This window comes from Crinia signifera, chromosome 9, assembly GCF_055691185.1.
Source record: "Crinia signifera chromosome 9, ASM5569118v1, whole genome shotgun sequence".
Taxonomy (NCBI): domain Eukaryota; kingdom Metazoa; phylum Chordata; class Amphibia; order Anura; family Myobatrachidae; genus Crinia; species Crinia signifera.
In genome coordinates, this window is record NC_139225.1 from 27508006 (window position 1) to 27520117 (window position 12112).

The 12112-nt window shown below is 43.0% G+C and overlaps 1 protein-coding gene across 1 annotated transcript; it reads left to right on the forward strand.

Moving 5' to 3' along the window:
• Positions 1-515: 515 nt before the first annotated feature.
• Positions 516-3912, forward strand: LOC146036817 (beta-1,4-galactosyltransferase galt-1-like). Its single transcript, XM_083160687.1, has 2 exons — positions 516-582; positions 2499-3912. The coding sequence occupies exons 1-2, from the start codon at positions 516-518 to the stop codon at positions 3818-3820; spliced, it is 1389 nt and encodes a 462-aa protein (XP_083016813.1). The 3' UTR covers positions 3821-3912.
• The last annotated feature ends 8200 nt before the right edge of the window (positions 3913-12112 follow it).

Genomic DNA, 12112 nt, shown 5'->3' on the forward strand with positions numbered 1-12112 from the left:
CGGCGGCGGCAACAGCAAGCAGCGTCAGCGGGGTAATGCTGGGCTAGGGAAGCGCATCAATAGACCCGCAGACCCCCGTCACCCACACATGCTCAGCGCCTCCCTGCGACTATGGGGTCTGCGGGGCTATTGTTACGCCACTGGTTGCCACGCAAAGACTTGCTGATTTCTTTTGTTATACAGTAGACTTTTTCTCAAAGACGTATTTGAGGTTGCTATTGTTTTTTCCTATATGAAATCCATCATTAAACCTGCTGGATTTAACCTGTCATCTTCTGGTCAGTCCCAATTCCTGAGCACCACACGATACCATCGAATTCCCAGCCTGTGACAGTATACATTCATATACGAATGTGCCATGAATACAAATCCGAATTACGGTATTTTTGGCATAGTCAATGCAGAAAATATGAATGTGCATAAAATAGGTGTATTTTTTTATATGAATAAGCCTATTTTATGCGTATTTTTGTTAGTAAAGTCACCAGACTTTTTCAGTGGAGTCATCTGGGTCAATGTCCCGGTTTATTGGTGTAAAATCCTCATCCACCTCCAAGTCGGCATCGCAGAAGGACTCCACAGGTACATTTAATCGAATATATAACATATGAGCTATTGCAGGACAAAGGGGGCCAAATCTCAAATATTTTAGAAGTAGCATAACCACAGCATATAATGTATAATATATAAGTATCCAATGCAAAATAACATAAACAATACTGATTGAATGTAGTAGGTACCCTCTCTCTGGAGCAGGTATAGCTGCCAGCCAGGGAGCAAACGGAGGGCAAGGGAAGCTGCAGGCCCTCAGCTTTCCGCTTGAAACATACCGCTAACAGCGGGAGGCGGCGGATGGTTGTTGCTTTCCTCCTTCCAGCTTCCTGTAGGCTGCCTGGTCACTCAGGGCAGACTGGTTACGGACTGAAAACTGCGGTAACCAGTGGAAAAGGGGGAGGGGGAAGTACATGCGGTGCTGAGCAGCATGCCCGCACCCCTACACCCCAGGTAATCCTCTGTGCTTGTGGTGGGTGTGGGGGTTGAGCGGGCGGCTGCAGCTGGTGATGGGTGCAGGTGGAAACTGCACACATTGGGGCCTGCTTGGGCTGATAAAGGGCGGCCCCCCCCAGTGGCCAGCAGGGCCACTGAGAGGTATGCTGGGCTCCCGGTAAAATTTAGGTTGCGTGGCCTAATTGCGGGAGGCGAGACACTCATGCTGAGCCTGCTGTCAGCACAGCCCATGCTGTAGGTGTGTGCTGCTGCCCTGGAGGGATGGAGGGGGAATTTGAAGGGTTGGACCAGGACCTCGACCGGGCCCCTCCAGCAAGCCCAGGCCTGGGTAAATATTACCCGCCCCACCCCCCACCCCCTCTCATCGGCCCTGGTGGCCGGTGCTCAAGGCAGCTGCCTTACATGCCTAGCATGTCTGAATGACAATGACCTGTAATGATGACCTTATATAGGAAATATCTTTTTTTACACAACATTTTTCATTTGAATTTATATAACAAAGGTGAGTGATGCTGCCAATATCCCACAGAGCTGTTGGCACTCAAAGGGCTAGGGCTAGTCAAGTTCTCCCTAAGGGTACAATTAGGCCGCCAGCCCCCAAATAAAAAATTTCCCATGCTCGGCAGACCTCTCAACAGCACTGGTCTTCAGTATAATACACAGATTGATGCATGTACATTATACAATACAACATTATTCATCTTAAAACCAGCATATATACGGTTTATCAACATTAATAATATATCTTGCTAAAATGAATCGGATGCCAATTGCAATTACAGCTAATAGTATTACCAGTGTCGTAAAACCAATATTTTTTATTACATTTATTGTATTTTTTTCCTCCTTTTAGGGTCAATTTACATACTGTATATATTATCTTCTGAGGAGTCAGGACACATGGCTATCTGAAACTCATGCGCTTTTGTCTACATTTCATTGTCCAGATCAGGTGTAAGCAACCTGTCACTCTCCAGCTGTTGTGAAACTACAAGTCCCAGCATGCCTTGCCACATTTATGGTATTGCTAAAACTGGGGCACAGCATGCTATGACTTGTAGTTTCACAACATCTGGAGAGCCACTGGTTGCCTACGCCTGGTGTACAATGATACAGGAAAAATGTTGACGCAAAAAAGATCGACAGATGAAAAAGTCGAGATGAGTTTTCACATTTTCCTTGGTGTCAATGTCGACATCTAAGCACAAATTACTATACCACATCCTCTTGCATAGCTTGCTTCATTTGTAATGCTCCAGGACAGGTGCCCTGGCAGCTACCAAAGCACTTTGCCAATCCCAATCCATGTGGTAAATTAAAGTATAAAAAAAGCACAAAATTAAAGAAATTGTGAAAAACTCATGTCGACCTTTTATTGCGCCACCTGCTGGCTATGAACAAGCTATGCATGGAAATTTGGCTGAATCTCTGCATGATGTATAAATTTATCACTTCGCCTTCTCATGTGTCTTCTCATTTTTCTCCTGTAGGTGTTCCATGTCCTGATACGATGACCAGCATCACAAGGAAGAACCTAACATATTTGTCTGTCTTACTGACTGCCACCTTTATTCTGGGATTTTTGTTTTATGAAACTGTGAACACTCGGTTGGAACACTGGAAACCTCCGTGTACCTGCTGTGAGCATAGACTAACCACCAATACTATTACCCCACTGCATGACAACCGGACATTTATCATAGCTCCATATTTGGACAGTCGAACAGACAATAAACGCGCAGTCCGTATTCTCAGCATTATCCACCATACAGAGGTGAAGGAGCTGTACTGCTGGTTTTGTTGTACCATAAACAAACCAGTGGAGGTTTCCCAGGCTCAGATAGACATACACACTGATCGGTTTGGGTTTCCCTATGGCACAACGGACTTGGTCTGTATAGAACCACCAGGCTGCAATGCCAAGTACCTATCTGTCCATACATCTCCTACAGGAAACATGATGCAGTTACCCCTGTTCCAAATACAAAACCAGGACATGAGACCATTTTCCGCCAACTTCACGGTCTGCATTTCCACCATGTTTGGGAATTACAGTAACGTCTTACAGTTCATACAGGCCATGGAGATGTACCGGATACTGGGGGCACAACGGGTCATGATCTACCTGAATAACTGCAGCCCACAGGTGGAGCACATTTTGCAATACTACATAGCAGAAGGTTTTCTAGAGCTGATTTCATGGCCAATTGACCAATACCTGAGACCAGCTCAAGCATGGCACCATTCTATGGACGCCAAGGACATAGGGTATTATGGCCAGTTGGCAACACTCAATGACTGCGTCTATCGGAACATGTACAGGAGTAAGTTTGTGCTGCTTAATGATCTTGATGAAATAATTCTGCCAATGAAACACCAGACATGGGACGACCTGATGGAAAGTCTCCAGCAACAGAACCCAGGAGTTGGGATTTTTCTCTTTGAAAATCACGTGTTCCCTCAAACCGTTGCTGTAGATGGAAACTTCTCCAACACTTCATCTTGGAACACTTTGCCCGGATTTAATATACTTCAGCATGTTCTCCGTGAGCCGGATAGACCGGACTATTTCAATAACAGAAAAATTATTGTGGATCCTAGAATGGTATTTCAAACATCTGTACACTCTGTTCTAAGATCTATTGGGGGTTTTAAACACGTCTCTATGGAGACGGCTCTGCTTTACCATTGCACAAAGCCTCATCAGAACTTAACTAAAACATCTTTAATTGAAGATAAATCTATATGGAGATACAATGCTTCTTTGATTAGAAATGTTAACAATGTCCTGAGCCAAATACACTTACAGTAATAAAACCCAAGGAAAAGGTCATTCTAGTCTATGATCTTAACCACATACCCTCACCTCTGCTTTGCAATCTACTACCACTCCGTTGAGTACTTACTTCCTGACTTGCTCCTCTAAACAAAATCTCCCCTACTACCTTGCCAAACAATTCTCCAGTATGTGCCCTGTCAAATTCACTTAATTTTGCTCATTATCTTTAGTAGGATTTTTCAACCACTTTACCTTCAAAATAATAATAATAATAATTAATAATAATAATTTTATTTAAAAAGCACTCTTTCTCCAATAGGACTCAAGGCGCTTAACAGATATAATGAATCAGCTGTGGGGAGGCGTGGCCTGGAGGAGCATGGAGTAGCAGCTGCACACGCTAAGCTGCAGCTCCCACAGACCATCCTAGGATGATATCCTGAGCCCTAGAAAGCAAAGACAACTCCCCCATCAGAGAACCAGAAAGTATGGATACCTGAGGGATTGATGCTGGCACTGTGACACGGAGCTGTGTGGCGGCCGTTTGAGAGGAAGCCGGCTAGGAAGACGCTGGGAACCAGTGCCCCAGCCCCGGAGTGCGGGGAATAAAGATACGGACGGACCTGAGTATCCGGTGACGCCGTAGCTGCACTTCCGGCCGGACGAGCGCACGCTATGGAGACGGAGGGACAGAGCAGCCGCTGAGGTAGTGGAACGCCGCTGTGATCCCTGCCACTAGCCGCTCGAGGTGGAGGATAGGAACAGGGGAGGAGGATTAAGCGGGGACTGAACCCTCTGATGGACAGTGCAGTGGACGTGCTGCAGAGGTGAGAAGCGCACATTGTGCAATTTACATGGGCTATTGCTCCTGGGGATACTGATGTGCATGCCTCTGATTTGTCTATCCCCAGCAGAGGATAAGGAGGACTATTGCTCCCCGGTTATACATTGACTGCACTTTGTGGATGTGTGGAACTTAAAGTGTGTGCACCCTGACCCCTAAGAGCAGCTGTATATTGTGGTGTACATACTGGTTGAAACATCTCTACTGGACATACCTAGGTTCCAGATGATGCAGTGCACCTAATGGTATATGAAAACTCTGGACACCGCATATAAACTCCGCTAGCAGTATTTGAGCAATATATTAATAGACCAAGAGAACACGGTTAATTGAATATCCCCACCTCCACCTCATTTTTATTATTTAAGAGAGTAAGTACAAACTCTGCATAAACCATCTGGTCTATTCTGAATTATGGTAAAAAAAAGCGCAGCCGAGGCGGCGGCGGCAGCCAAACTTGAAAAATATGCACGTAACACCCAGACCTCCAAAATGGCGTCCCAGAGTGTACCTAGCTCACCCTCTTCCCGAACAGAGCTAGAAGACTCAAACACAGAACCAGCGCAATCGACACAACAGATCTTACAAGCAATTAATGCCTCAGAGCAACGTGTAACAGAAAAGATCGGCCAGGTCCAAGTAGATGTCTCTTTGCTGAGACAAGACATACAAAATATCAGGGAAAGGGTGCAAGAAACAGAACACCGTATCTCACAAATAGAAGATACTACCGCTCCCTTAATAAAAAAGGTAGAGACCCTTGCCCAACAAATGGTGAGCATCCAGTCTAAGATGTCGGATATGGAGGGGAGAGCCAGGCGGAATAATATCCGCATTGTCGGACTCCCCGAGAGGACGGAGGGGCCCAACCCAGAAAAATTCATCGAACAGTGGCTTATGAAAATATTCCCAAAAGAAGCGTTCACTCAGCAATTTGCTATTGAAAGAGCGCACAGGATACCACTGAGACCACTACCTCCTGGAGCTCCGGCAAGAACCCTAATAGCCAGACTACTGCATTATAAAGATAGGGACACCATCATGAGACTGGCACGAGAGAAGGGTACAGTCATGTATGATAATCATAAAGTCGCATTCTACCCAGACTTTGCCACAGATGTACAAAAAAGTAGAGCCAGCTTCATACAGATTAAGAGACATATGCGAGATCTGGACATAAAATACTCAATGGTATTCCCAGCAAGACTGCGTGTAATCCATGAAAACGAAACTCACTTTCTTTTTAAATCCAAAAGATGCTGAGGACTGGCTAGAAAAAAAAAATCTAAGAAAGCCTGATGCCCGAAATTAAAATCTGATGGGGGAAAAAGCCTGAAAAAACGGCATTTCCCTTTTTTTTTTTTTCTCTTCTTCTTCTCCCTTCCCCTCTTCTTCTGTCACATGTGATACGATACTGTATAGGAGGCAAATACTGAGCATCCAGCAAGTATGGTTATTATTATGTGCTAAAATGAAACTCAAAACAGTTCAAAGTGAAGATTTCTCCCCTCCCCCAACCCTTCTAAAATTTAATTTTTTCTTTTTTTTTTTTTTCTTCTTTGCCATTAAGAAATAATAGGGAAGATATGGATACAAATGTGGGAGCCTCCATGTGCTAATATAGCCATGGGAACTAGTAGGTTCCTTTACTCTTGAGGGAAAATATAGCTTGGTGTATGTGAAGTGTAATGGGAACTAGGTATACCTTAAGGGTTGAGGTTATACAGGGTGGGTTAGGGTGGGGGGATGGGTTGTTATATGTATTGTATTTGTATGTAAAAATGTCTTTGTGTAAAACAGGTCAACTGAAAGAAATTGTTAATACGGCGCATAGTGCGGCCGATATAAAATGGTATAAATCAGTCCATGTCTGGAGGGGGGTATTATGTACTTAGTAAATATTGTAAAATGTATGAAATATGGTGGATGGAACAGACAGAAGTGTATATATGGCTGAGCAGCTAAAAGGGATAGGTTTCCTGAGCTGGAACGTCAGGGGACTGAATAATAAAATAAAAAGAAATCTAGTGATGTCGCAGCTCAGGAAATATAAAGCAGACGTTGTGTGCCTCCTAGAAACACACTTGCACGGGGATAAAACCAAGACACTAAAAAAATCATGGGTGGGTACATCGCTCCACTCTACATTTACCAACAATGCCAGAGGTGTAACGGTGTTGATAAGGAAATCAATAAAATGTCAAATAGAAACTAGCGTTATCGATCCCCAGGGTAGATTTGTTTTCTTAAAAGCTATCATAAATTTTAAACCCCTAAATATTCTGGCAATTTATATTCCCCCTCCTTATAATAATGAGGTAATGAGGCAGGTAATGACATTTATTGCAGGATCCCCCGATACACCAGTAATATGCATGGGTGACTACAATAATATAATGAGTAATGAACTTGATAGGTGGAAGGCAAATAGAAGTCAAATGAAACCTCCAGATAAAACCCAAACGAACATCTATCTAAAGGAATATCGGATCACTCCCCTATATGTCTCACTATTGATCTGAATCAGGATCGGGGGAAAACAACATGGAAATTAAATCCATACTGGCTAGAGGTAATAGACAAAAATAAAGAAATGCAGACAGAATGGGAAAATTATATGGAGGATAATAAGATGCATCATAGCCTGGAGACACGCCATGATGCTCTGAAAGCTGTATTAAGAGGATCCTGCATTAAAAAAATATCAGAAATTAAGATAAACAGCAGAAAAAAAGAGAAAGACCTAGAAACCAAATTCCAGCAGTTAGAAGCCGACTATATTAACTCTAGGACATTAAGTAGCAAGACAGAAATGATAGATGCAAAAGAGGAGTGGGTAGAATACCTGTCCAATAAATCTAAAAGGAAAATGCAATTTAGCAGACACTGTCAGTACTATCAATCGGAAATAGGGGGCAGCCAACTAGCCTATCTTGCTAAAGATGGAAAAAGCTGTAACGTAATTTCTAGCATTAAAAACCAACAGGGCAATATATGCTACACAGGGAAAGAGATAGTAGAAGTGTTCCGCAAGTACTATGCTGACCTATATGGATCTGGAGAGAAATGTACACAAATGGAACTTCAGGAATATCTGAAGCACATCATAATGCCCTCCATGACGACAGAAGATGCGAATATGTTAGAAGTTCCATACACCAAAGAGGAAGTAGCGGAGGCCATTTCCTCCCTTCCTTCTGCGAAAGCACCGGGGAGGGATGGTATTCCCACAGAAATATACAAAAAGTATGCAGATTTTTTTGTACCATATTTGACAGATTTATTTAACTCATTGTTAGAATGGGGCTCCCTACCCCCCCACGATGCTGGAAGCAGTTATTATTTTGATACTGAAGAAGGAAAAGGATCCTACCTCTCCAGATTCATATAGGCCAATATCGCTACTAAACACAGACGCAAAGATACTGGCTAAGATAATAGCCATAAGATTAAACAGGGTGATCGAGTCCATAGTGCACATGGATCAGGCTGGTTTTATGCCAGGTAGAACCACTACCCAAAATCTGCGCCGTCTGTTCTGCCACCTGCAAGGGGAGCAGAGCAGGGAGACGGAGGCCTTGGTTGTGTCCTTGGACGCAGCCAAGGCCTTCGATACGGTGGATTGGGAATACCTATGGGCAGTTCTACAGAAATTGGGCTTTGGGCCACGATTCATTAAATATATCCAGATGCTGTATACATCCCCGCATGCAAGGATGCCGGTAAACGGATATGTGTCGGATTCCTTTGAACTCAGGAGAGGAACTCGTCAGGGATGCCCACTATCCCCCGCCCTGTTTGCCATGGCAATCGAGCCACTGGCATGCAAAATAAGGTTAGACCCAGATATCAGGGGAATCTCGATAGGCGAAAGGGTAGATGTCATAGCACTCTATGCCGATGACATGTTAATCTTCTTACAAGAACCAGGGAAGTCTCTTCAAACAATGCTAGACCAAGTGAATGGCTTTGGGAGAGCATCAGGGTTATGTATTAACTGGGACAAGTCGAGCATGCGCCCAATATCAGGGAGGATACCCGAGGAGTACCGCGACCTGTACCAGTTGAAATGGACCCTTAAATTCAAGTATTTGGGCATTTGGATAACCCCAAAAATGCATATGTTTGCTCAGTTAAATGTAGAACCAATTACAGCTTGGTTTAAGGAAAAAGCACACATATGGAAAAAACTCCCAATTACAGTTACTGGGCGTATAAATATGATCAAGATGGCAGTACAGCCAAAATATTTATATGTCTGTCAAAATTCACCTGTATACATCCCCAAGGCAGTATTTACACATATAGAAAAAAAACATACTCTCATTTATCTGGAAAGATAAACAAGCCCGTATTGCAATTAAAACCCTATATAAACCAAAAGAAAGAGGAGGCTTATCTTTGCCAAATTTTAGGAACTACTACATGGCCTCACAATTGGCATATGCTCAGGGGTGGGTTAATAATAATTTAGACCAAACTACCCAGGCCCTCTTTGAAGAACAGATGAGTCAGTGGGAATCCCCAGTTCACTTCTTGCTATCTGGATGCCCCTTAAAGGGGATCCATCCACTGCTTCGACAGCTAGCATTGATCTGGAGACAGGTGCATGAGATTTGGGAATGGACGGGAATAGAAGCCCAATGCCCCATATGGTTTAACAGGAAATATAATGAGCTTGCAAAAATATCAGTAGATAATATATGGGGAAAAAGTGGTATAGTTGAAATAGGACAATTATATGACAATGATCAATTTAAGCCATTTAGTCAACTAAGTATTGAATTTAATATACCAAATAAACAATTTTTTAGATACCTCCAGCTGCGACATGCTATATATAAGCAATTTGGAGGATACACTCTAGAGACCTATACATCTCCCATTAAGAAAATGTTACAAACTATGAACAGGAGGTCGCAGGTTTCAAAACTATACGCTAACATTAACTCAAATCAACACTCTGAGATACTAGAAAGGTTAAAAAACAAATGGGAAATGGATATAGGTCATTTGTCAACAGAAAACTGGAAAAGCATACTGGGGTCAATTAAACACGCCACATGTAGCATTAGATACCAGCAGATACATTTCTATGTCCTCCACAGGGTATACCGTACTCCAATGATGTTACATAAGGCAGGTATAAGGGACAATACTAGATGCCCAAAATGCACCATGGAAGGAGCAGGGTTCTGGCACCTGATATGGGAATGCTCCAGAGTACAAATGTTCTGGGAGGAGGTATGGAATGATATCAGACTCACTGTCCCAAATATAGTACAGTGTGGCCCCAGGGTATGTCTTTTCGGATTAGAGTTAGGGGGAAGTGATGTAACACAACTATATCAATACATTATTACCTTGACGACTTTGGCAAAAGTGATCATTGCACGCACCTGGTTTGCAGTGAATCAACCAGATATAGCAAAATGGAGAGCCTTGGTGAGAGATGTGATTAAGCACGAGAACTATATGCACTATACAAGAAATACGATGACTAAGTTTCATGATAAATGGGATAGATGGCGGAACTCCAGACTGCATAAAATAAATGAGGAAGAAGAAGAACAGCGATATGATGGGCATTGATTCATTCAACATAAGAAAAGGGGTAAGGAAAGTGGGAGGGGGGAGGAAGTGGGAAATGGGAAAATAATACATGCTCACAAATTATAAAAAAAAAAAAAAAAAAAAAAGGGAAAATGAATGCACAAAAAATCACATATGACAAATATGTATAATATGAGAATGATGGTTCTTACACAATAAATGCACAGATTTTTAAATAAAAATAAATTAATAGAAATGAATTCACACACGAGTAAACACTAAAGTAAATAGGAACAAAATTTAAATATATAAATAAAGCTCCTCTTCACAAGTAAATGCACCTGAAAATAACACTATAAATCCTGGTACATAAGGGGTTAGAAATCGATTTAATAATAACATGTTGCATGGATCAATGCCTAATAAAAAAAAAAAAAAAAAAAGGAAAATAAAAATCCCGGAATAATGATAAAAAGCGGACTGTATTAATAAGGAATGTCAGGAGGAGTATGCGCTGTGAAATAATGTATTGTAATTGATCAATGACCTGTAATTGTTATTGTGTAAATGTACGTTAGTCATGTAAATGTAGGTATTGTGAACTGTATGTGTATGTTCGTGATACTATCTATGTCTTTTTGTATTTCTTTTTATATACAAAACCAAATAAAGAATTAAAAAAAAAAAAAAAAAACAGATATAATGAATGTAATACAGTACAGGAACAATGAAATACAGAAAAGCTTTTCATTAACTATACTTAAAGGAATTACAGAAATGCTTGAGTAAACAGGAAAGTGTTGAGTCTGTTTTTTAAGCATTCTAGAGTGGGAGGGTCTCTCGAACTGAGCGGGGAAGTGATTTCCATAGCGTCAAAGCCACAAGGCTAACAACTCGACCCCCAGATAAATTACTGGAGATTCTAGGTACTGCTAAAAGTCCTTCATCTACAGATCGCAGTAATTGGGTGGGACATTATGGAATCAGAAGCTGCTTCAGGTACCTTGGGCCTTGGTCATGTACGGATTTGAACCTCAGTGTTAATCTTGAAAATTATTCACCAAAAAAGCAGTCCATCTGCTCAACAAGTTTTCCCTACAGTCTGCCAACCTTAGATTCCTTCAGTCATTCCTCAGGGGTAGAATTCTGCATCATTCTTTCCTACTATTCTCCATCTGTCCTCTCCACCCTATGCCCTTCCACCTCCTCCAGTCCCAGCCCCCCACTCCGATGTCCATTGCCACAATGCCCAACTTCTCCTTTTCCTTCATACCTTCTTCTCATCCTTAAAGCATGGCCTGGTCTTCTCTGTCCTTATGAAAACCTTCTTTGATCCTTCCACTCTCTCTATCTACCACTGTCTCTCCTTCCCAATGACTCATCTCTTCCCTTTCTTCTCACTCTGCCCTAGACCCACTTCTATCAGGCTCATAGTTTCTCTATTTCACTAAAGCTTCTCTCACTAAGGCCCTTATTCTGATTCGCGCGGTACGGCCCGCGTGCGGCCGTACCGCCGATGTTTTCCGTCTGCACATGCGCAGAGGTCAATCTGCGCATGTGCAGGCGAATTCGCCGCACATAACGTTACTACGCCGCAAAGGGGGCGTATAGGGGAGTGAGAGGCTTCATGCCCTCATTTCCCTATGTATACGCCCCGCGTTTCATGGGCGTTCCCATGCAAACGCGGGGCGTACGCATGCTAATGAGGGCATGACGCAACTCATGGGGGCGGAAAGCTGACGTCGCCGGATGTCAGCTTTCAGCCCCCATACAAGCTACCACACGGACGATTGTCCGTGTGGTCTCAGCTTGCGGGAGCTGCCGCGGCGTGCGGACCTGCCTTCGATGGTCGACGACCATCGAATGCAGGGGGCAGCTCCCACCATGGTGGAGGCGTAGCCTCCACCATTTTTATGCGGATCGCCAGC

Coding starts and splice junctions, on each gene's coding strand:
- LOC146036817 (XM_083160687.1), top strand. CDS start 516: ATGTCCCGGTTTATTGGTGTAAAATCCTCATCCACCTCCAAGTCGGCA. Junction 583..2,498: donor ATCGCAGAAGGACTCCACAG/GTACATTTAATC, acceptor TTTCTCCTGTAG/GTGTTCCATGTCCTGATACG.